The following is a 27,407-nucleotide window of genomic DNA, read 5'->3' as shown; positions in this document are numbered from 1 at the left end:
TATAGTGAAAACTATTTTGCACCATAATTAACATTTATGTGTGTGGCCATCAAATTGTATTTTGTACTTTTTTCTTGTGATCTCAAGACAATATACAGTGGAACCTTGGACTGCGAGCATAATTCGTTTCGTCAACATGCTTGTAATCCAAAGTGCTTGTATATCAAAGCAGGTTTTCCCATAAGAAACAATTGAAACGCGGATGATTCGTCCACAACACAAAAATATTTATTCACATACGATTTCTAAAACAAAATATAACATAAAACAAATTAAAGTGCACTTTTCCTTACAATAGAACCATTGTTGGTGTGAGGGAGACGAGAGATGACACGAGAATAGTAATTGTATAGCACGAATTTCACTAACGGAATCACTGCTATCTGTTGGCTCACTGGAATTGGGTTCTTTTCGTGCAACTTTAACGAGAACCTGTCCAATGACTGTTGCTTTTGCCTCGTTTTCAGGATTTCACGAAAATGTGACATTGCATTGGCACTGAACTGATTCATTGCTCACACTGGTACAGCCTTATTCAGGTGGTGTTTTTCTACAAAATTTGGAATTTTGCACTGCTTTCCAAATTTTGTACGTCTCCCGTATCTCGGTTGAAGTGAGGGATTCCACTGACTTTTCCTTCTCCTCCTCTTCCCCAGAGGAGATCTCCATAACCTCCTCCTGTTGTTTTTCTGGCTATGTTGTTCCACCAGCTTTTGAATGTCCATGTCATTCACCTCCAGCCCCATAGTCCTCCCTAAGGACACAATTTCATCAACAATCGGCAACTCATTGTCACCAACAATCCTCTCAAAGTCACGTCCAAGAACACAGTCAGGCCACAGCTTTTCCCAAGTGGAAGTGAGAGTTCTCTTGGTGACTCCATCCTAGGCTTTATCGATGAACTTCAGGCAGTTCACGATGGGGAAATGATTTCTCCCAAACTCTTGGAGAGTAAAGTTTGTTTCTTCGGTCACTTCGAAGCATCGCTGAAATAGTGCTTTGGTGTATAGCTTCTTGAAGTTCGAAATGACTCTCTGATCCATAGGCTGGAGTAGTGGAGTAGTGTTGGTGGAAGCAAGTTAACCTTAACAACGAACTTTAATTCCTCCAGTAAGTTGTCCTCAAGGCTTGGAGGATGAGCAGAAGCATTGTCCATAACCAGCAAGACTGAGCAGCAGATTATTTTCTGAAAGGTATTTTTCTTTACTACAGGACCAAAAACCTCATTCATCCATTCAACAAACGAAGAGGGTAAGGGAAAACTTAGGCACATGTGACGCTCGTATTGTGGAACCTCACTCGCTTATCAAGTTACAATTTATTTAAAAGGTTTGCTCGTCTTGCAAAACACTCTTAGACCACGTTACTCGCATTCCGAGGTTTCACTATACCATATTTGTTTCCGATACTACTATCACATTCATGAACAGGCAACATTCAACCAAGAGCCAAAAGCTCAGTTTCTCCTGAAATAATAATAATAATAATAATAATAATAATAATAATAAGAATAATAATAAATAATAATAACAACAACAACAATAATAATAATCATGTTGAAGAGAATATAGATATGATCTCTAAGTGCCTGGATTGCATAGGCATGATGCCATACAAATAAAGAAATTTGATGCACTTCGGGCTGCTTTGTAAAAAAAAAAAAAGTCAACACAAATGAAGGGTACAGAGAAAGAACGCACAGAGTCAGGGAGACCACATTTTCAAGGAGAACATTTTAAAACTTTGAAACGCTTTTATGATTGTAGTTTTTAATATATCACAGTTTTAAACATTTCGTTGTGTGTGTGAACTTGTTGGTGATAAGCTTTTAGTAAAACACATCGTTATTGGAAGTTCATACAGTACAAAATAACTTTTTTTATCCACCTCTACATTGACTCTGATCGTTCTTTCTCTGTATCACTAGGTATAGAGATTGTAGACCACTCAAAATACTAGCAATAATTTCTGTTATTATGTTAATGATAGCAGTTATAAACTGAGGATTGAACTACATATATATTATAATTTGAATGTTAAATTTTCCTTGAATGTGCATGTTTTCTTTCTTTCTTACTACTGTTTTAGAAGAGGCGTTTTGATTTTTGTGTCCGAAATGGAAAAAAATTAATATTACTTTTTATTCTCTAAGAAGTTCCGAGTGATGAAGTGAAGAGTGATGTAAAATTTCATACCTCTAGTAATCGCTGTCCCTTTCCTCTGGGTGGTTTTTCTCAGTTCCAACTACTGTAAGTGTGTCGAAAAAATTTTGTTCTTCTTGTCTGCAGAATTTCTTCAAGGATTGAATGTCTCTGTATTTTGCTGCATTGAAAGGAATACGTTCCTTATATAACATTTCGGGTTGTTTGGGCCGAAGGTGATCAGTTTGTTTCTATGTTTACCTGTTTTTTTTACAATGACTGTTGATCTGTATGCACCATTGTACGTGTCTCGATGCTGAATCGTTCGAGTATTTTCAGCTGTAACCACAATCTGCTTTATAGGGCGTGTAGCAACTGCCAACTTCTTGCTGTAGTTTTGTTGCAAGGCAATTCCCCAAACTTTGAACATTTCCGAAGCACATTCCACGACCCCAAAGGGGGTTGGTTTGACCCTGGCACTAGAAATTGCATCCCGCCAGACTCCTGGAGTTTCGGCTGGCGTCTTTTGGTTAATGAGGGCCATATTTTGGTCATACTCCATATATGAATGCCCTCGCACAGGGTAAGTCACTGTAATTTTGTCAAACCTCTTTAACACAACCGTTGTGTAATGCAGAAATCAAATAACTGTAAAATTCTTATTTTGTCCTCTACAGGCATCGCAGAAAATGTGTAACTCACGGACTTCAGGGCTTAGAAAGTTTGTAAAAAAGTGGTGAAGCAAAGATACCACATCATCACTTCCCTTTCTGGCAACTGTTTGATCATACGTGTAGAAAACAGCTGATCCATTGGAAAGAATGTGTACATTAAAGAGATAAAAAGACAGTTGTCTTTTGTTGTACACATCATTTGTCGTTATATTTGGAACAGGGAAGTTTTTACCAAAGTCTATAGTGATTGCTTCGTATCCTTCAGTCTTCTGTGCATGCTTTCTGGCATTCCGTTTCACACGGTAAAACCAGCCAGCGTTGCTCTTATGGAGCTGCATCTCATTGTGAAGGGTTTTCAATTGTTGATCAAATTCCTTAATTTTCTCTGGATCTGCAGAGTTACTTTTGGCTTTTTCTGTATTAACTTCTTGTGCCTTTTGAACATCACAGGTGACTTTTCATTTCACAACCACCATAAGCTCAGAACAAGTTTCAACTGGTAAGCTATGGCGCCACGTGCAGTATGCAGGGGCAGGCTCGGCAATATCCTGACTCTGTGCATTTCTTCGCTGTTTGAGGTTGACTCTGATCGATACTTCTCTGTGCACAAAATCTTTTCTAGCGCATAACATGGACTACGTTCGTTTATTCTCTGGATTGCCTGCATGTGGTTATGCCTTACATAGTGATGAATCCAATGGTACCAATAACTAAAAAATAGCTTTCTTTGACTCTGATCGTTCTTTCTCTGTACCCTTCAAATGCTGACAGCTTTCAAAGCTAAAACAACATCCACTCTTAAATGTTAATTATCATGAGATTGATTACGTTAGTTTACTAGATATGATTAAAAATAAGTAAATACTGTAGGAGAGAAATATCAAAGATCTCACAATACTTCTACTGCAGACAACTAAAAGATAAATTAACACTTTTTTCTTGGATACAGGCCACACAAACCGTTACAAGTTGGGTGTATTCCCTTTTCTATCAATAATAATAATAATAATAATAATAATAATAATAATAATAATAATAATAATAATAAGTAAGAGAGTTCTACACTTTTGTACCTTCAGAGAAATCTTTCCTTATAAAATACCAAAGGAAAATTTGGCAGATGTAATTAAATCAAAATAGTTATGAACACACCACACAGCAATATAAATTTCTCCAAATATAGAAATTCCAGAAATCTACACATCCGAGTTACACAGAACACGAGTCAATTCAAAAGAAAGTTCCTTTATCAGAAATTAAAGAAAAAAGACAGAATTTATTTACATAAAGAAGAGGCATAAATACACATTTTCTGCAAGTACAATGTAAATAAACACAGTTGACCAAGTGAAAGACACACAAGAGAAGGAGAAAAAATAATTGAATATACATCACATGGTGATAAGCAGACTTTCCAACAGATGTTATTGACCTTGGCCCAGGCTGTTTCTGTACACTTCACTGGTAATGTAAACTTTAAATACAATAGCCAAAGTTAGAACAACCTTCTCCCTTCGAAAAGAAGGAAAATAAAGAGAATCAAGAGGTGAACATAATTGTAAGCTAAAATACTGCCCCTTTCTTAATAGCTTTCAGCTCTTTAAGACATTGAAATACTGCCCTCTGTATTCATATACAGAACATGGAATGAAGGGATCTCTCTCAAAAAAAAACCCCACCACGAATTTACACAACACACCACTAACAGAGCTCTTTCAACATTTGAAGTGTCACAAACGACAGTTAATCAAGAAACTATATTCCTTTCCTCAAGTTCATATATAGTCAAATCTGCCCTAACGGACGCATCCCTATACAGATATTTTTCCAGGGAACCGACGGTGTCCGCAAAAGAGACGTTTGACTGTACTTAAAAGTAACATGGGCCCGTAGCAGTTCTTTCTGTAAAATATGCTATAAAACTACAACCATCCCACCTCATAGATGAAGTGAACACGATGGATCACAACTGAAGGTAATTATGGCATAAGATTTGCAACTCAATCTCTATTAACTAGCTCAAATAATACTGAAAATTCTATTTGAAGAAGCCTGTCGTTTTATTTCATTTCCATAAAAAATTTTAAAATTGCAGCACATACATAAATTCATTAAGAGAGCAAATTTTAAAAAACATAAATGACATAATGTATCTGTTCATGTCTGAACATAACAATATCATTGCGGAAACTGAAATAAATCCGAATGTAACTTGTCACCAACCCTATTCTGGACTTCAGGGTCAAAGTAAATTTGATTACTTAGGAAGCTTTCAACGACACTTGACAAGTGAATATAAAAAGGCTTCTGAGAAAAAGAAAGGTTTTAAATTCCACATAATAAACAGTATGATACATTGTGAAAGAGAAATTAAGACCTTAAAGATGTTTTCACACGAGGAGTCAATAGGAAAGTTTTCTTTTTTCAAAATGCTATAAGTTAATAAAACTGGAATAAACTCTAATGTAACTTGTCACCAAGCCTATTCTGGGCTTCAAGGTCAGAGTAAGTTTGATTACTTAGAAAGCCTTCAATGACACATCACAAGAATAAAAAATATAAAAAGCCTTTCCAGAAAAAGAAAGGTTTTAAGTCCCACATATACACTATGATACATGATCAAAGAGAAATTAAGGCCTTAAAGAATTTTTCACAAGAAAAATGAAAAAAAATAAAAATGGAATGACCATAATAAAAACTACACACAGAGAAGAGAACGCAGTGAATTTCATGGGTCAACGGTGTGTTCCATTTGTCCATGACTAAAGGCACATCCTGGAATATTTATATTAATGTGTCTTTAGTTCCAAAACTTTCAGTCTACTTTTTCACTGCATTCATGAATTTAAAACTTCCAATAAGTTAACAGAATTTCATTAAGAAAAAAATCACTAGTAGATTCACACCAGAAAGCACAAAAGTGTGCTTCGGTAACACTGCGATGTCACAGTTACACAGTTAACAACAATGTTCAGGTAGAACGTCCCTCTGGCAGGTCCCTGTGGTAAAAATATAAATGCTCAGCATTCTAGCCTCAGTCCGAGTCATCATCGTCGCCAAGGGCATACTTCACAGGCTTCCTCGCACGACCACCACCTGTTCTGGGAGCTGGCTTATAATCGTCAATATCGAAGTCATCATCGCTACTTGCCGCCTTCTTCTGTAAGTACAAGCAAAATGACATTTTAGGTCAAAACATGGTATGATGAATTATAGGGTTTTAAAAGAAATGCATAGCCCATGAAGTGAGTCATGAAGTAGTTATTGTTTGCATGCATATGAAATATTATACTACAATTAATCTATTCATGCCTCTATTACCCAAAAGTGTCCGCCCGGCCTGCTTACAATCTGATCCTAAGCACCCGATGGCACCCAACTGCAATAATTTATCAGCCGCCAAGGAGGTTTTTTTGAAACCTCTCGAAATTTAACTCATCGGCATATAGTTAAGGGTCACAGCTGTGTGTTTTTAAATCAGATTTAAGCACATATTTCAGGTGTTTAAGCAAGAGATGTCAATGTGTTCAAAAGAACCGAGACTGTGTTCGATTAACTTGAATGGTTCATATTCCATTTAACAGAGTGTGTACCCCAATCACATCTGTCTCTCCCAAGCCAGTAATAGTAATCATGTCATGTAAAAAGGCAGCTGTTAGCAAGTGGTGATGTATTTCTAAAATTCAGAACAGAAGTTTAGTGGTAATGGTGACACTGGCAGATCTAGAAAAGTGATAGTAAAGTACAAAATTCTGTAAGTAATGAATGTGATGTTGCACATACAGGTTTGAGCAAAAAAATAAAAATGAATCATGAAAATGATGAGAGAAAGGTGCCATACCACAAACATTTTCTGGGACTAGCGGGATAGCTCCAACATTACTCTGGCAACTCAGTGGCCCATTTACTAATTTAGCTGATATGAACGTGATAAATGTCTCGTGGCTCTGCCATCCCTGTTGCTTCCGAAACTTCCACACATTGAAATGATACTAAAATGACGGGAGTGGGGACTTTTTCATTTAAAAAATTAAAATGTTCGTAATCTACAAATAGCTCTGACTCATAAATTAAATACTAGCTCTGGACATGCAAAGGGCTAGAAAATTGGTATACCACTGAGTCTGCTTATACAGTAATAGTCTGTGGTAGAATCACGAAAAGTAAAGAAATATGGGAAGAGAAAGACTGTCTATCAGCTACTGATCGTGGCTACTCAGAATGCAGCAGATATTGAAAGCAAACTCAATATAGTTCGAAAGCTATTAAAAACTACTGAATAGTTTTAATAGGTTTAGATAATTCAATACAGGAACAAACACAAATACCTATTGTGGTTAAGTTTATCAACACTCAATATAGGTGACAAACGTTATACAGAATCTTCAAGTAGGGATGGAAGTGAAGTTGTTACTGAAACAAATGTCACTGATGATAGTAATTTTTGCTCGTAATTTACATCTTGAAATAAAATTCTAATCCTTTCTGAAATAATATAAACAGTTACAAGTCACAAGTGATTTATTTCACTATGCATTTCAGAGATAACACATGACTTCTAGGCTGTAAAGAGCTATACATTGTACATGTAAACATTCTACACTATTCTTTAACAAACTTATCAATGCATTTGAGTTCTACTGGTTACTTTCGTTGGAAGGCAGTATTTCTAAATGTAAGAAGACAAACGGTCAACACAATTTTTAGGCCTATATATAAAGTATATATAGTCAGTTTTAGTTACTCATGTAATGTCATTCGTTTTATCTCCTTAATTCCTCTGATGAGGTTGACATCAGGAAAGGCACGTGGTCGTAAAAACTCGTTACGAAGATTCGTCTTGCTTCATACTCGCCCCCATACAGAAAAGGGATAAGGGTATCTATCGTATCATCATTTTATGGAATACTGATACAAAATAACTTAATGGCCAGTCATTTGTCTCTGTCAGTTGAGCAGTAGGCCTACACACAGTAAACCTGAGTAAGCCTGATCACTGCTTTCATTTGAATTATTGTCTTGCACCGCCAACTACCCTGCTACCGGGGCGTTTTTATTCAAAGTCACGTCATCTTCACTGCCATCTCATCAGCCATACACTGCAATCGAGACAGAGATCATTCCAGGTCCCGTCTCTTTGAACCTTTTAAAAATAGTTTTGTTTCCAACTACAGAGTCTAAACAGTGTGAATCTATTCCCAAATGGTTTCTGGAGATGGTTTCTGATATTTCCAGTTGGTGTATGTGTAGCAGAAGACACTTCTTGCGAATGAAGTTGTGCTGTAGAAAGCGTGCCAAGCCACCGCATGTTATGAGTTGTACTTCCAAATGTAATACATAGCGACTGGAAGCATTCTTTTGATAACTACGGTTGTTGAAACCTACATCTTGTTTTCCAGTCATTGACCGGGTCAGGGGTGGAATGGATCAAGCCCCCATCCTGCGCCAAGGATAGAAATTGTGCCAGCTGCCGAGACCGGTTGCACTTCTCTGAGGCAATGATTAATGACCGACAGATTAAATGATAATGGAGTGTGTTGCTGGAATGAAAGATGACAGGGAAAACCGGAGTACCTCGAGAGAAACCTGTCCCGCCTTTGCTTTATTCAGCACAAATCTCACATGAAGTGACCGGGATTTGAACAATAGAACCAGTGGTGAGAGGCCGACGCGCTGCCGCCTGAGCCACGGACGCTACCAGCTGAAACCCAGACCCTTATTTTAAAGTATATTTCATGCTTGTTCTCTACATTTCTCACATCCAGGATTTACCTAAACAGCTGTGAGATAAGAGAGACTGCATTGTTAGGTTAGGTACGCTATCGCCCGGATAGTGCCTAAAGTTCCATGATGGAAAGAATAAAAATTAATAACAGTAAAGTTTGCTGCATTTATGGATATCTACATATCATCATAATATTTAATTTCATACGTTCGTTGTCTCTATTTTTTAATTAACGCATACTCTAGTATTGTTTGGCATCTCCGAAAATCGTTAAAAGTAAGTGGGGACATAAAATTTTTTTTTATAGGTACATTGGTGAGTAAAACAATCGTTATGATTGGATAGCTTTTATTTCATTTTAAACTTCCTTCTCCCAAAAAAACCTATATTGGCCCGAGTTATGAGATATTAAACAATCACTTTGTTAATGTTTTCGCCTGTTATATTAATAGTAACAACCACAAATATTTCTCAACTAAAAAAACTTGTTTTTTCTTCCCAAGGTGGTGCAGCTCTTTTTAGACACACTCCTAGTGAAAGGGAGTTGCATGAACCATTTTTACCGCATATCAACATCCCTGTCATTCATAAATCTCTGGCAGTATGGTACCGGGAATCAAACTCAAGACTCCTGAGAACAGCAGCTAATTGTGCTAACCATTACGCTGGTGGACATTCTTAACTACAAAACACAGACACATAGCATGACTGATGCATGCTTGCAATCCACAGGTCGGACAAGAAACTATTCACCTATTTGTGCGACGTCATCAGAGCTGCAGTAGGCCTACGCTATGGAGGCGTACATTTCTTAACTACAAAACACAGATGTCCCGCACGACTTTGACAAGTTTTCACTATGTGGGTCATATGCACAAAACTATTCACAAATTTCTGCGATGTCATCAAAGCTGCAATAAGACTTGTACCCGCCTCGAGGCAGAATAGTTCTGTGACGAATTACGTTGGGGGTGGGGGAGTCTTCTTGTATGCGAGATTTATTTTTTCATTTTCTTCGTCTCGAAAAGCCAGGGGCGGGGAGGGTCCTAATACGCGAGGAAATACCGCAATTGTTGATCTACTTGATACACAATTGTTTTCAAAGAATATTATATTAGAGTAGGAGCTATGTGTATTGTGAATTTATAACATCCATGTTGATTCTACTATAAGTGTGCCATCTCAGAAATGTACAGTTGCTGCTAAAGCTTAATACCATTTCCAAAGACGCATTTTCAATTGTATCATTGAGCATGTGTTGAGGATCTAATAATCAATGTCCATAAATTTTTACAGTTTCTAGCATGTTCAATTTTATCCCTTTTGGATGTGTGTGCAAAATGGTGAGAGAATTGAAAACCTTGAGGGAAAATAGTGAAAACCCTCAAATTTCAAAATCTTCAGTTTTTTAAAGTAAACAGTTCTATCCAACATGTGGTTTCTGTTTTTTTTTTTTTTAATCAATAAGGTAGTCGATTTAATGAGATATGGCAGCACAATTCAGCTTCATTTTTATAACAAGCCACATGTCCCTGCAGTAAACAATGACAATCCACATTTCCAAGATGGCAGATCATGTTTCTGAAGATGTGCTTTCAGCCAAAGAAAATGTCATTTATGGTAGAGAAAACAATGAAGTTGAGGAGTTTATGGACAGAGATGACAGTTTAAAGGATACAGATTATGCTGAAACCCAGGAAGATGATGGAAGTTCATCTGGAAGTTGCGAACAAGTACATTTTCCAGATGGCTACAGCTTTGTTTACCATGTGGTTTTTGAATGTTGGTTGTAACTATTTACATGCTGTGATATAAAATACCTTTTGCAAAAGTATTAGCATTAGTATTCATTATTATTATCAAATCATGCTGACCCATACTATTAACTATTGTCATTATACTGAAATTTTATAAACATAACTGCTCTTTAAACGTACTTTATATGACTATGTGTGTTATAACTGTTTACACTTGCTGATGTACCGGTACTATACAGGTTACAATAATTAGTTTACCCGTTATTTTCTTTTAAATAATTGGGTATATGCATTGTATAAAATTTTTTAAAAACGTACGAAACTCCATTTAACATGCCGGGGTGGGTAGCTTAGGTGGTGGAACACTAGCTTTCTGAGCTCAAGTTAGGGGGTTCAATCTAGGCTCAGTGCAGTGGTATTTGAAGGGGCTCAGATACGTCAGCTTCGCGTCGGTTTACCGGCATGTTAAAGAACTCCTACGGGACAAAATTTCAGCATCTCAGCGTATCTGAAATCCATGATATGTAAAAGCAATAACATATTATTGAACACAAGTGTACATTCAGTATTTTTCTTCCTTTCCTAGCGCGGTAAGGAAAGCACTTCAGTGGGTACCACCAGTATATTCTGAATTTTATGCTAATTTGAAGTGCAGTGGCACAAACAGTACAGAAATGTTCATAGATGAGGAGGATGATGAGAGTTAGATAAATCCAGTTAAGAGTGAGAGACACTACTTAACTGAAATTAATCAAAACATTTTATTATTATAATTGTGTTGCTGACTTGTTTATTTCCCTACCTATTTCGTATATTTCATAGAGGGGTTTTTTTGTATAGCCAATTGTTCACTACTTTAGCCACATTGCATGTAAATAATTATAACCCTCAAATTGGTAGGCAAATTCAGTGTTTAACACGTTCACTGCATATTAGCAGAGCGTGACATACCCCCCAACCTGAGCAAAATATTTGTGAGGGACTCTTTAAACGTTGTAATTATAGAAGTTTTGTACCTTGGTAGGACGAGTACTATTGAACTCGTGGACTTATCCCACTCACGCGCCTGGTGCGTGACCCGCACGGGGGTTGAAATTGCGAAGTAATACGGGTCACCAGACGGATCACGCGCCACGCGCGTTGGTAGATTACTGTGCATTATTTACCTTGGATAGCAAACAAATGCAGAAAGTATGTTACAGACATAAATATATTCATATTTACACTTTCCTATTACAGAATTTGACAAACAAAAATGAAATACTTTGAGTAATTGGGTAGGTCTCGTGATGTTGAAGGAACCACATTGTCGGCCATCAGAAAAAAATATAAATAAAATGATAACATAAGCATCACGACACAGTTAAAAATGGTTACTGCACGTTCTTTCAAGTTACTTATAAATCTGATGAGGAATAAATGACAATTATAAGTTCTTTTGTGTTGTACATGTATATGATGCAAGAATAAATGACAATGACAAGTTCAGTTCTTTTACTGAACATATTGGAGTAGTGGAATTTATTTATTTCAAAAGCGGAACTACTCATAATCTTCCTGAAGAATTAATAAACAGAAAATGCAGTGTCTTAGCTCGCATTGAAGTGGTCTTGCTGCTCAAAGATCCCATAAATGAATGACGACATATGATGACAACTCCGAAGAGGAAATACGTGGAAAACGGAATAAGCACGAGCAAATATGGCTACGGATGAATCTGCTAGTAGATTGGACTTACACGATGTGCGGGATGACAATTAGAGCCTTTCTCACCATGCGGAAAACCTGTGATATACGTTTCCTAGCAACCGTCCCATGATCGCTAGGCGCGTGCTCCGCACCTGCTTACAAAGTAGCGTCACGCGCCCAGCGCGTGATCTGCATTGAACGTGTTAATATACTCTAATTCTCTATGATACTGGTTATTTATGAATTTTTTCTCCAGGATTTTATAAAGGAGTACAAGTACCACTGTCCTGAGTAATATATTTCAAAGATAAAAAATGGTAGCAGTAAATATTTTGCGAAAAATGATTTCGTTATATTTCAGAACTTACAAAAATGAGGCTTATCACTATTTTCCCCCTGAGGTCTTCAATTTCGTACATTTAATACTTCATTTCAAGGAATGCTTGGTCAAGACAACAGAGGAGACATGTGGAAGAACAAATGGCAAAAGGAAATGGAAAGAGACACCATGGTGGAATGATGAAACAAGAGAGACAGTCCTTCAAAAGAACAATGCCTACAGAAAATATTTCAGAAGTCGAACAGATATGGACAAAGTTGGAAAAAATAATCTAAGCAGGTTGTCAGAATAGAAAGAGAAAAATGGTTGAATGAATGGAGTGATAAACTAAATAAAGCTGTAGATGGCAACAGAAAAATGTTGTAAGGAATGATGATGAATAGGAGGGACAAAGAACAGACTAATTATCTGACTAGTGATAGTGGGTATCTCATTACAGATGACAGATAGATCAAAGAAGAATGGAAGAACTATTTTGATAAGCTGTTAAATGTGAATGATATCACAAACATTCCATTAGATAGATTAATGATGACCGGGCGAGTTGGCCGTGCAGTCAGGGGCTGTGAGCTTGCATCTGGGAGATAGTAGGTTCGAATCCCCCTGTCGGCAGCCCTGAAGATGGTTTTCTACGGCCACTTCATTCCAACTCCTAGGCCTTCCCTATCCCATTGTCGCCATAAAACCTATCTGTGTTGGTGGAACGTAAAAACAAAAAGATGGAAGACACTGTAACAGACCTGACATGGAATCATATAGAATACGCATGGAAATACATCAAAACAGGAAAATCTCCAGGCACTGATGAAGTGTGAGGTGAAATGATCAGGTCTATAGGTGATGCAGGAAAGCAGTGGATGTATAGACTTTTCCACAAGATATGGAAGGATGGGCAGATACCAGCAGATTAGACAAAAGGTATCATCATTCCACTCTTTAAGAAAGGTGACAGGAAGAAATGTTTGAATTACAGAGGAATTACATTAACTTCCCAAGTGGGAAAGCTGTATGAAAGGATTTTAGAAAGTGCTGAGAAACAGTGGAATCAAAAATGGACGTAATAAAACGAGTTGAGAATTTATATGAAGACATCAGTAGCCGTGTCAAAATACAACCTGGACGGAGCTCGATAGCTGCAGTCGCTTAAGTGCGTCCAGTATCCAGTATTCGGGAGATAGTAGGTTCGAACCCCACTGTCGACAGCCCTGAAAATGGTTTTCCGTGGTTTCCCATTTTCACACCAGGCAAATGCTGGGGCTATACCTTAATTAAGGCCACGGCCGTTTCCTTCCCACGCCCAGCCCTTCCTTGTCCCATCGTCGCCATAAGACCTATCTGTGTCGGTGCGATGAAAAAAAAAAAATACAACCAGGAATGACGGAACCCTTTAGAATAACTACAGGCGTAAGACAAGGTGGAGTTCTGTCACCTCTTCTCTTCATTACTGTGATGAATGAGATTCAACAAGTATGCCAAAACTTTGGTGACAAAATGAAAGTCATGCTATTTGCTGATGACATCTGTATATGGGAAGATTCCAATGAGGAACGTCAGGATCAGATCAATGCATGGACATTAACAGCTAAAGAGTACGGCCAAAGGCTCAGTCAGGAAAAAAAGTGAAGTGTTTGTTATGCAGAGAAATGGTCAACCTTAAGGTTACATTGAAATAGAGGGTAAACAACTCAGGATGTCCAACAAATTCAAATATCTAAAAAGCATGATATCAGCAACAGGCTCCACCGAAGAGGAACTTACCAGCAGGATTCAAACTGGAGGAACATTCTATAGAGTTGTCCGAGACCTAATATGAAACCCAAAAGTACCATCGAAATATAAGCGAGAAATTTATCTGACTTATTACATGCCAATTTTGACATATGGGAGTGAGACCTGGACTATGAGGAAAAAGGATGAAGCAAGGATTCAGGCAGCTGAAATGAGATTCGTCTGAGCGATAGTTGGCAAAACAAGACGAGATAAAATTCATAATGGGAACATCAGTGACATGGCTCAGGTTGGCAGAATGCAGGTTAACATAACTCTGTGTAAACTCAAATGGTATGGTCACATGCGAAGGATGGATCCTGATCGCATACCCAGAAGAATGTATGATCTGCAGTTAAAATATCCAAGACCAAGAGGGCAGCCAAGAATGCGATATACAGACATGGTGAAAAACGACATTCAGCAACGAGGAGGGGACTGGGACAACATTGAAGAAAGAGAAAAGTACAAAGACAGAAGTTGGTGGAGGGGCTTCATTCGCCGACCCATCGTATAGATGACACGACGTAGGATATCGTTTGTATGTATGTCCAATGCCATGCAGATGCGCAGCACCTATTAATTTTTTATGCCTGACATCTGATGTCATATCCCCTTCCACTTCATCCAATGTAAAAGCATTCACAGTTTCTACCGTGACTGTATATACACTAGTCTGTTTGAATTTATCTGGTGTGAAGTCAGGTTGTCTATGGTTGTGAAATTAATAATAAAACTTGTGACTGGTAACAGTTTATATTATTTCATAAAGAAGTAATTCAGTCACAAGACCTTCCTTAAAAACTGTACTTATGTTTAAAATTGTAATAATTACATTCTACCAAACCAAACCCCATGCTGCAACACCCCCAAAGGGCCTTGGCCTACCAAGCGATCGCCGCTCAGCCCGAAGGCCTGCAGATTACGAGGTCTTGTGTGGCCAGCACGATGGCCATTATTCTTGGCTCTCTAGATGGGGGCCTCCATCTCACCGTCAGATAGCTCCTCAATATTTTAATCAGATAGACTGAGTGGACCTCGAACCAGCCCACAGGTCCAGATAAAAACAGACATGCCAACTTTCAAAAGTAAAAAATCAAGAGAAATTTGGTAGCAACATCACTTATGGCAGAACATGTAAGTTACTAATCAATTATAATTCAATACATTAACAAAACTATTTGGCCGAAATATATATTTTTTCATTATTTATACGTGCACACTAAATACTGGACATACCTGAACTTTGGGAACTTGTGACTTCTCATCCTTCAACATGCCGAACACATTACGATCAATTGTTGTTCAACACACCCCTAGCTTACTTAGCCCTCTTCAGAAACTCTGAACTAAATTTTTGCTCAATGCACTTGCCTTGCTGAACTGGTTTTAAGGTTAAAAGTTTCTCCAAAGTTTGTTCAGACAGCAAGGATGTGAACTGTGTTTTTGTCTTTCTGACTGCTAAAAATATCCTTTCACATTCTGCATTGCTATGTGGAATTGATAAAATAGCAAGCATCACCTTAGGGAGCCTGTCATATTTAAATACACCATCAGCTGATTTCATCTGACCTACCAATGCCAACTAAACATCAATTCTTCCTTTAACCAGGCCTGTTTCTTTGACCTGAAAGTTACGGAATTGCGAGTGCAGAATATCAGTTTCTTTATCTAAAAGTTCGGTTTCATTAGTGAGAATGTTCGGAAACTTGTTAATGAAAAATCTAAGGCTAAAAGATGAAGCCTGACTTATAGCAGAAATATTTGCAACTTCTGCATTAATTAAAACTTGGATGTGTGGCATATTTGACTTAACAAGTACGTTTGGATTCTCAAAGATATCCATATAACTTGAGAGAAAGAGTTAAAAGATTTATGTAAATTTGATAAAAGGAACATGAACAGCCGTTCTTCACGCGACAAAGCATGGCTCATAGTGTCATCAGCAGTTTCATTTTTGGGTGAAACTGATGACTGGGTTTTCCTTTGAACCGAGGACACATCTGCACTTAGACTGTGCTTAGGAATTTTGTAAGTCTTCAAAGTTCCCATCTGAGAATCCTTACTCACTCCTGAATAAAGTAACCAAAGGGTCCCACTGCAGCAAAATCCTGTCCAAACTTCTTAGTGATAACCATTGAGTAAGCACATGTTTCAGAATTTTCCCTACTTCTGTGTTGTGTAAAGTCTGAAATTCTCTGAACTTTTCTTTCCTCTCTGCACTGCTTTCCAGATAATACAATATATCAATTATACTTTCATCTACATTTACAGACAAGCACGCCGCACCCTTCTCGGCAGCAAGATTAATTAGTTGACAAGAGCAGGCCTACGATGATTATGTTACCATTTTCCCACTTCAAACATCCTACCACACCATTCTGTAATCCTACAATTACTGGAACATTATCAGCACCAAGAGCTAGGAAGTTTTTTAATGAAATTCATAATTCCTGAAAGTTGAGAGCAAATGATTAGCATTGTTAGCTCCAGTAGCATCCCCTTCTAAATTATGCACAGACAGTGGACAACTATGAATTTCATTGAGTTCAAGCCTACAAATTATTACAACAATAGGATATATTTTCAGGTTGCTTTTATTGATACCATCAGTAGCAACAGCAAATGCATTCAACTACAAATGTGATACAATTTTTGCCCTTTCTTCCATGCACGTCTATAGGAATAGCCGCTCTTTTTATTCTAGCACACCCATATCGTTGAGCCATTTCTGAATCAGTAAACATTTTGCGAAACAAAGGCCCTGCGTGGTCGGCACAATTTACAGGCAGGTTATGTTCTACGATAAATGACTTAAACAAAGCCTCGGCATTCGTCAGTGGATTTACATCTTGGTTTTCTACATGAAAAGTTCAGTTTCTGGTTTCTTTCTACGCATTGGACACACTCTTATGTTTTTTCGTTTGCACATGTTTGAGTATATCCCACTTCCCACCATGCGTAACTGAAAAATCACACCTACATATAGTACAGAATGTAAACATTGGTCCCTTCCTGGATTCAGTGAAACACGGAAATTCTTCCTCATAAGAGCTTTTAAACACTGCATCATATTTCCACTTCTACGACTGTATTATAGACCAAAGAGGAGTACATGGCTGGCCACCACACCCCGTACTGCCATCCGGTTGTGAATATCAGAACTACTGTTGACCAGCCATACTCAGCCAGATATCGACAGTACGAGGAAATAAGCGGGAGTTGTAAAATAATACGAAACTTACTGAAACTACTCTGAAAATCGGGTGGGGGTGGTGGGGGAGAGAGAATCAGTCCCGGTGATTGGGAAGAACGATGAAAAATCGGGAGTCTCCCATTTAAATTGGAAAAGTTGGCACGTCTGTAAAAATCCCTGACCTGGCCGGGAATCGAACCCGGGGCCTCCGTGTAAGAGGCAGGCACATTACTCCTACACCGCAGGGCTGACAATAATTACATTCTAGTAATATATATATTGCATCGAGAGTTTAGCAACTTTGGAACTCCAGAATCCGCGAAATATTGCGCCAATGTATAAAGCCAAGAATATAACGTACACTCGCCCATTTACTAGTAGCTTCTTGTGGTTACTGGTTGAGATTTAGAAAACTGAGTATTATTAACTTTGCGAGTTTGCTTATGGTCGATAACCGAACCAGAATAAATGTGCGATGTCGAAGGGGTTAAGGATTTTTATTCCCCTATTTGAATAAACATTTTGAGTTAATTGGTCTTCAAAATAACTAGAACACAAGTCTGAAATGCAAAACTTTGTTTGGAAGTAATCATTTTCAAAGATTCAAGATATCATATTTAGCCTCACTTAACGATAATAGCCACTTCATGTCAACACAAAGTAGAACTTTTTCCCTGAAAACTTGGGTATCATTCCAGCCTCAACTGAAAGAAATGTCGGTAGTTCCCTTAAGACCGCGATTCTGTGAAATAATGGTATTTTTACTGATTATTTCTCAACAAACTTTTACTCTGCACTTTTCTCATTACTCGTCACGTCAGTGTGAAAAAGATGAATCGGAAAGGGGGGAGAGGGGAGGGGCAGAATCCTCAACCCTAAGACTGCTGGAAAGACTTGTACATGAGGATCAGGTGGTGGATGCTATTGAAATACCATATTTTTACCCTTTGCATCAGATCGTCGCTCCCTTATATAAAAATTACTTCCATGATATTTAGCATGTTTTGCTGATTTGGGTTGATCAGTCATTATTTCATCTTTTAAGAATGTTATATGTATTTTTTAAAGATTGTTTTGATCACTAAACATGTTTTTTACTTCAAGCATGTATTTTTTTGTCAGGTTGATAAAAACCCAGAACTCACAGTATAAATACAATAAAATGATGAAGGTTTCTTACATATAGTTAAAGTTGCTAAATATATTTCATGGCTAAGCAAACTGACCAGCAGTAGTTGGTGACAAAGAAAGGGTAAGGAAGAGATTCATACCCATGAGTCTTGTGTTTCCAAGATATGTGTAAGAACACAATACAGAACTGCAATAATCAGGAGAAAGTATTTCCAAACGTGTTTCAAGCACAAGGAATTCACTAGCATTTGCCCCCACTCCTACACCCAGTTATTCATCCCCACATGCCTCAAGACCGAGAACAAATGGAAAGGAGAAGGGATTACAAACAACAGTTTACTTCCGCTTCAATACAGAATTATCCTCAAGTGTGTACTGTCGTTTAAGAATAATGCCAAAAGTGTAATTTTAAATCATTTGGCGAACCAATTTAGAAAAGACCTGTTTAAGACAGATAGGCATGTTTTATTTTGTAAATTGTGCAGTGTTAAGGCCGGTCTCCACTGATTAACATTTAACATGTTGTTAACTGTTAAATGTTAACAGGTAACACCATCAACATGTTAACTGTTAAATACTGTTTCATTTAACATTGTGTCCACACTTATAAACATGTTAAACTTGACTTAACCGGGCTGAGTGGCTCAGACTCAGACTGGCTCAGTCCGGTGGTATTTAAAGGTGCTCATATACGCCTACCTCAGCCTCATGTCGGTAGATTTACTGACACACAAAAGAACTGCCTCGGGACAAAATTCCGGCATCTTGCCATCTCCGAAAACCGTAATAGTAGTTGGTGGGACGTAAAGCAAATAACATTATTATTAAACTTGACTTCCTTTGTTTACATACAGGTAGTTCAGTATATCAGTTTCTGGCATTACATTCAGGTGGTGTCTTGCATTTTCAAGCAAGGAAAATGGACTCAGGTGAAGAGGATTTGGTCTTTGTTATTGTTACTGTTGCTTCTTACAAGATCTTGAGAAGGAAGGAGAGGAAAATGTGGGTAAGACAATATCTAAATAAAAGGCGCAATGTAGATGACATTCTAATGAGCTAAAAGTAAAAGACAGGTTTGGATTTTAAAACTTTCTAAGAATTAAATGGCATACGGCTTTTAGTGCCCGTAGTGTCCGAGGACAAGTTTAGCTTGCCAGGTGCAGGTCTTTTGAACTGACGCCCCATAGGCAACCTGCACGTTGTGATGAGGATGAAATAATGATGAAGACATCACTTACACCCAGATCCCGTGCCAGTGAAATTAACCAATTATGGTTACAATTCCCAACCCTGCCATGAATCGAACCCGGGACCCTGCGACCAAAGGCCAGCACGCCAACAATTTAGCCATTCTGAGAATGTCTGTGCACGACTTTAATGTAGTTTTGGAAAAAATACTTCCTACCATAAGAAGGGAGGAGAGACAGTTATGAGCAGCTATACCACCTCACCTGCGTCTTGGGATAACTCTGCGTTCCCGCACAGTATAAACTTTATCAACTCCCGTCCCCAACTTCAGACTTTTCTGAACTTTTTGCAATTCTCGACTGATCGTACGTTGACTAACGTTAGTATGTAGATTTAATTCACTACAAATTTTGTGTCAAGCATCACTTAACTTTCAGCATGGATCCATTAGTTTGCGTACTTTCTATAGTAGGCAATTCAGTGTTTTCTCTAGAAATTTTTTGCCAGTCGAGTGGCAGGAGTGAGCAGACGGGCGGGAAAAATTAGGTAAAAAATTAATATGACCAAATTTCAGTTTACTCCCATCAGAGCATTAGCAATAATATCAGACAGGTAAACATTAACTGCAAAATTGAACTACTTTAGTGTTATTATGAACAAGACATAAGAGTACGGTATTTTGATCGTCTCATGTTCTGCTGCTCGTTCATCATCATGCAACACTGTGACTTACCACTCGGTTGCTGTAGAGTGCCATGTGGAATCGAGTGCTGCATGCTAATCCAGACACTGCTAGCGCACAATACTACGTGATAGTCAAGCTGAACATTTGAACTTGGATGTAAATGATGCAATTGTCCTGACAATAATGAAGATTTATCACTGGAAAATGTCCAGAGAATTATCGTCAAATCGCACTCTTAAGCATATCCTATAAGCTTATAATAATTATTAATGTCGTAATGGTCCACCTTTTCAATACTATAATATGCAATATTTTTTAATTACATTACTAAACTAGGGACTAGTTTCGGCCTTGGCCGGCCTTCTTCAGTCTTAATGAAATACATCTAATAACTAAACAAATGTAAAAAAGGTCATTTCATCTTCAGTTTTTTGTGTCAACAACACCCGACACTTGTGACGACTTATTTTCTTCCAAATATTCAACATTTGATTTAATTACATCAAATAATTTATATGATATTTTAATTTAAGTGTGATTTTCTTCATTTGGTGAAACCTGGGTATAAAAAAGCATCAGAATGCAAGCAGGTAACAGAAGGCAGTGAGGAAAGAATTACTTTTTTATTTATGAAAAACTTCTAGATATTAATCTAGTCCTAACTAAGGCTTGGTTGTAGTGACAAAGCGATCCCTTACATGTGAAGATCAAGAAACAAGGTTGTATAAATTTTCTTTAAACACAAGGAAATATTTTAACAACTGATGAGCATTCAACCGTAAGGTTTACTCCACACATGTGTCAGTCTCGTCACAGGCGAAATAATACCGTACAATCCCGAATACCACCCGCCACCGAATAAGACCCGTACCCTAAATTAGAGATGACAAAATAGGTAAAAAAATAAAAAGGCAAATAACTTGTATACCTATTTAATTTTCTTCAAATATACCACACACATACTTTCAAACAGCTTACAATTGGATGGTTACATGCCAAATCGAACCAAGAGCCAAAATCAGTTTTTTTGTAAACTGGTATAACATGAATATAGATAGTAATATCTTTCTTGTGACAAAGTGGTCTAAAGTTACCATGAACCAGGAGGAAGTGACATCAGAAAATTGTGGCATAATGTTGGTTAGAATGATTTTATTCTGCCAGAGTGAACCAAACACCGAAAGAAGATGGCTTCGGAAGGAAATGGTCCACGAGCGAGGCATTTAATTTCATCCAGAAACATCATAGAAATAACAGCAGATATCCAGAGCGACTTCAGTTCTGGCTCCTCAGACCTGTTTGACCCTGAGGAACAGGAAGAATGTACAAGTGGAGGCAAGTTTTGCAATATGTTTTTACAGTAAATATTGTGACATTTTAGGTCTATTGTGATTGGCAGTGAATACGCCACGTGTTCCACGCCGAGTGTTCACTGGCGAAATCAAAGGGATAACTTTAAAAAAAAAAAATAACCAGTTGAAGGGTGTAGACCAACGTTATCACCACGAGAAGAGACGGATAAATTTATTATACTGCTGGACTCTCCATTCACAAAAAATAAACATAAAACTTCTCGTAATATCAAAACTTTAGATTCAGCGCCGTAACATTCTCCGAGTGTGTATGAAAAATCTGATGTGTTTTAAGATACATCAATAATGATGTTATGAAATAACATTAATTATGAAATTAATTAATTAGAAACCTTGTGCCATGTGATTCACAATACTGAGGAATTTAGAATGTCAACTGAACCAGGAGTTACACTGGAGGACAGAGCTAAGAATATTTGGCGTAGACAGTGACTAACTCTTTCTCACTGGCTACATGCCACCTCACTTGCTTATTTGCTGTGGGATTCTTGTAGGACTGGACAGCTGTTACTCATCACCACAAGGAGAGCAGTTTTGCTTCTCAATCGTATGAAAAGTTATCTAGATTCACAGCAGACGTCAATAGTGTTCATGAAGAAAGTATGTATCATGACGTGTTAACTGTGAAGCCATGAGTTGAGAATCGATTCTAATATTTTTGTGTAAGTTTCAGTGAACATCAAGGAGGTACCCAGTTCATAGCCAGACGAGGTGATGAAGACCAGCGTTAGGAAATCAATTCACCTCGAGGATATCACCCATCTCATCATGCAGCACTAAGGAGGAGGACCGATGCGACAGCGTCCTAATGCCATAAATCCAGCCTAGAAGGAAACCAGAGTTATCAAGACATCAATGTTAAGCTGACAATTCATTTTTACTGGGTATTATCTGTTCTATGTAGCTGTAATAAATAGCTGACTTTCTTCTCGAAAGGATTATTGATTGAACAGTAGTTTAGTTAGATTTTAACAACTTTAGCATGTCATTTTCTCGTGTTATACGACACTGAGTCTGTATTTTCTTCAATTATACAATTTTTTTAATGTGCGTGATAATCTCAAGATCATCGGCTGTGCGGGTTTATATAGTCACGTCATCGGACGAGTATCTGACTTAAATATCAGCCATCGACTAATCTTTAGTAAATATTATTTTTCCATTCAATTACTATGATACTGAGGAATGTGTATTGATAATTATTTTGTACTTCGGAGTTTATTTCTCCTATATTTTTCCCAAAAGTGTTTGCTACATTTTCATAAGGGATTAAGCTCATCTGACATGCGATTGCTACGGTCGTGATATGGACAGATTTCTTTTACATCTGACTTCTATGTTAAAGGAAGACATTGTTTGATTATTACACTTATTTGTGGTTCCAGTCATTTATGTAATTTTACCCGTCATATTTTGGACGGATGCTGCAAATTTTATTAATACTTCCTCCATGTGGAGAGATGTTGTATTGGATTATAATAATTTTATGTGTTATTTGGGGACAAATCTTCGCGTCATTATGGCCCTAACCACATGTATTCTATTTTCTGCAATGTTGTGTATAATGATGAATGTTTAAAGATAATTTATAGTCATTTGATATACATGCGGTTCGTTGTTTTCCACGAGAGAACCATAGACGGTAGTGTCTTCACAGAGTATTATCGAACCACGACATAAACCATGTCTTCTTATTAAATAAAATTGAGCGTATGAGATTATTAGAACATCTTGTTACACTGGATGGGCTCCATCACAATGATATTAAAACGTAGCTGTATGAGACTGCTCAGCACCTCAATGTTCGATAGATTTTCATAACGGCTTGTGTTCAATGTAGGTATTGATAACCTTATCAGTCACCATTACCCAAACTGTATCCATCGGATTAATTAATGTGTTTCAGATCATCATTCATGGGATCAGTTCATCTCCAGTAAAGTGGATGAAATACGTGTGGGCACGTGTTGTATATTTTTAAAATAGTATTTTCTAGTTGTAGTTGCTTGCATTTCTTTCCTTGGGGGATGATAGTAACAGGAGATTTATTACTTGCATATTTTTTTCATTTTTCTTCCACAGGTTGAGTGCTTTTTATTTTACTGTAATTTATTGTTGTGCGTGTCACCATCCTTGCCTTAAGTTTCGGCGTTGTTCAAGGTCATTACACATGGTTAAGGATTTATTTTACTTTTGTCACGTGAAATTACGTGTATTCTGAGGTTACGCTGAACAGATAATAAAGGAAATGTCGAGTTAAAATTAAGGAAAGTATAATCAAGCATTTTTAAGTGGATCTTAAATGTAAAATTTTTGTATTAATGTTTCTTTATATTTTGACCCAGACAAATTCAACCGCGATACAGGCTACAACCTCAGTGAATCATGGCTACCTATTATCAGAACCATTAGAGAATAATGCTTTTCTGTTGCCATCCATTGTCTCTAGCATGGGGGTTAAAATGGCATCCCTTTTACATCTTAGGGCACCATTTTAAGTTGTTGCTTTCTCCTAGCAAACTTTAATGCGTCATTTCATTTCTATGTTGTCTCCTGATGAAGAAAGGCAAGGTTCCTTTTGAAATGTGTAGAGTGTGTTTATAATTAAATACACGGAATAAGCCCAAAATATACCGCACTTCATGAATAGTTACACGGGCCGTGAAAGTCTAAATGATATTTAAAATCTTGTTCCAGATTTTCCGGCATGATTTGATATGCGCACGAGCATCATTCTCTTAACAGATAAAATTTAACAGTCATGAAAAAGGAAATTGATGTTTAACATAAAATGTTTTCAGAATTAGTAGGAATTTATTCACATGTACTATATCCCCTCCCCCCCTTTTTGGATGTACAAGACTGAGAGTAACATTTAAAATTGTAGTGATCGTTGTTCATAATTGCTCAGGATGACGTAACATTTGTAATAAATCATCTATCATTGATTTGTATCTGAAGATTCGTTATTTGCCTATAGCTGCCCATTTCCTTTGATGCGCACCATTTTTTGTTGTTGTTGTTGTAACATGTCAATCCCTTACTGATCACCCCTGAGGGTGTCTTATGTTCTGATGTAGTTTAGTCGCGGCATTAATGGGCAGAATATGTTTAGTTTATTTTGAGGTTATTAAGAACAGCTATTCGTTTGCCAAAATGGACCACGCTTTTTGCACGTTTATACTCAAGAGTCACAGCTACTCTTTTGTTCTGAGAGCCAGTGTTACCATATCGATTCATTGTATCAAAAGAAAAAATAGTTTAGTTTCATTGGTTGCAAGAGTTCACAAATAGACGTCGTAGAAGTAGAGGTCTTTGGAGTTGGTTCACTTTGGCATGTGTTTCCAATGGTCGCTGTGATGTTGTATTTGGAGTTGGTCCGCTTTGGCAAATATTTCCAATGCAAAATTGTATCGCTTACAGATATTTTTCTATAACTTTTTCAGAACTAAATACAGATGAAGAACAATGTACCATAAAGAAGAAAAGGAAATTAACCAGCAGAAAAAGGGTAAATCAAACAGAAAATGGACAAAAGGAAGCAGAGAATGGAGCACCCACATTCAGTCCCATTAAAAAGAAGAAAGGGAACCCTGCAAAGTGGAAAAAAACCATTAGGAAGGTCAACAGAACCAGAGGAAAGGCATACACAACTGTGAAAGGAAGACTACTTCCTAAAAAACACCTCATAGATTATGAGTGTAAATGTTTAATGAAGTGTCATACTAAAGTGTCGAAAGACAATAGAGCATTTATTGATCAGTTTTACAACTGTGATTCTTGGGCTACACGAACAGCACATATTATTGGCTCTATAAAATGCCACAGTGTCAGTCGCAGGCAAGTGAAAAATGTAGGCATTTCTCCAAGAAATCTCAGCCGAAAATACTTCATATGTTATCTACAGATGGAAACACCGAGGTATGCAAAGACATGTTCATGAAGTCATTGCAAGTAAGCAGTGCTAAAATTCACAGGGCACTGCTGAAGGCTAAGACAGGTACAATACAAGACCAACGAGGTGTGCATGAACCACAGTACCTCCAGTACTATAGACCTTATTAGAGAACACATCGAAAGCTTCCCTGCAGTCACTACACCAGGAAAGATTCAAATAAAAAAGTACCTGAAAATTAATCTAAATTTGAGTTTAATGTACAGGCTATTGGTTGAGAAACATTGTTCAGAAGACTTCTACGAGAAAACCGGATGGAAATCGAAGACAACAAAAGCTTAGGAAAAGGACACGAGTAAGGAAAGCGGATATAAACATGGCGACATGGAATGTAAGAACAATGTTGAAACCGGGAAAAATGCAAGAAATTGTAAATGAAACAAAAAGATTTGGATACGACTTGGTAGCGATTCAGGAAATAAGATGGAAAGGGCAAGGATGTATTGAAAAGAAAGATTATAACCTCTATTACAGTGGGCCGGAAGAAAGAACAGGACAGTTCTGTACGGGATTTATAGTACATGGGAAATTGAAGAAGAGTGTAATAGGATTTGAACCGATCTCAGATAGAATATGTAAGCTTCGGATTAAGGGGAAGTTTAGGAACATAACTGTTATATCAGCACATGCACCAATTGAAGATGCGGATGAGGAAAGGAAGGAACAATTTTATGATGAGTTAGTACAAACCGTTGAAGAGGGACCAAGATATGACATGACTATTATTTTAGGAGATTTTAATGCCAAAGTGGGAAAGGAAGAGTGTATGAGACCAATAGCCGGGAAATATACACTACATGAAGAATCAAATGAGAATGGTTTTTACTTGGGACAGTTTGCAACTACGAGTGGTCTTATAATTAAAAGCACCTGCTTTGATCATAAGAAAATACATAAAGGGACGTGGAAGATGCCAGGAAGCAATGTGGTAAATCAAATAGATCATGTACTAGTAACAACGAGGCATGCAGCATCAATTATTGACGTAAGGACATGCAGAGGGCCAAACTGTGATTCTGATCATTATTTAGTAAAAGCAATAGTGAGGCAAAAATTGGCAATAGGACAGAGGAGACAACCTACGGAAAGAAAGAAATGGAATTTGGAAAAACTACAACAACCAGAAGGAAAACAAGAATTCCAGTCAAAAATGAATAATACTTTACAGACGATTGGACAAGTTTCTGGAATAGAGGAAAGGTGGGCAAAAGTTCAAAAGTGCATACAAAAAGCGGCACAAGAAACACTGGGTATAGCCAAAAAGAAAAGAAATATTTGGTTCGATATGGAGTGTGAGGAAGCAATTGGAAAGAAGAATGCAGCAAGAGCAAAAATGTTACAGAGAGATACAAGGTCAAATAGGGAAAATTATGAGAAATGCAGACGTGAAGCTAATAACATCTGTAAGAAGAAGAAAAGAGAGATGATTAAGAAGAAACTAGAGAGTATAGAGACACAAAGGTTACAGAAGAGGACAAAGGAATTCTATAATGAAATTAATTATTTCAGGAAAGGGTATAAGCCAAGATTGAATGGCTGTAAGAATAAAGAAGGTAAGCTATTACAGAATGAAGAGGAAATAAGTGAAAGATGGACCGAATATTTCCGAGAGCTCCTTAACAAGGAAAGAGAAGATGTGGAAGAAAGTGAACGACATATGAAGCAGAATGGACCAGAACAATGGATAAATGCCCCCACATTGAAAGATGTAGAAAATGCTATTGCAAAATTAAATAACCATAAAGCAGCAGGAGAAGACGGAATAACAAGTGAACTGATTAAAAAT

General features: G+C 37.5%; 1 protein-coding gene across 3 annotated transcripts in view; it reads right to left on the bottom strand.

Annotated features, from left to right (window-relative positions):
* Positions 1–4,071: 4,071 nt before the first annotated feature.
* Positions 4,072–27,407, bottom strand: part of Top2 (topoisomerase 2) — a 326,551-nt gene continuing 303,215 nt past the window's right edge. For 2 of the 3 annotated variants that reach the window (XM_067136112.2, XM_067136110.2), the window contains one exon: positions 4,072–5,975. In XM_067136112.2, the coding sequence (XP_066992213.2) occupies positions 5,850–5,975 (126 nt within the window). In that variant the 3' untranslated portion in view covers positions 4,072–5,849. Of the gene's footprint in view, positions 5,976–21,224; positions 21,599–27,407 lie in introns of those variants that run through there. The other variant, XM_068225185.1, reaches the window with a different exon arrangement.

Source organism: Anabrus simplex, chromosome 1 (genome assembly GCF_040414725.1).
Source record: "Anabrus simplex isolate iqAnaSimp1 chromosome 1, ASM4041472v1, whole genome shotgun sequence".
NCBI classification, from domain to species: domain Eukaryota; kingdom Metazoa; phylum Arthropoda; class Insecta; order Orthoptera; family Tettigoniidae; genus Anabrus; species Anabrus simplex.
Note: the sequence above shows the minus strand (reverse complement) of the source record. Positions and strands in the feature narration are given on the sequence as shown.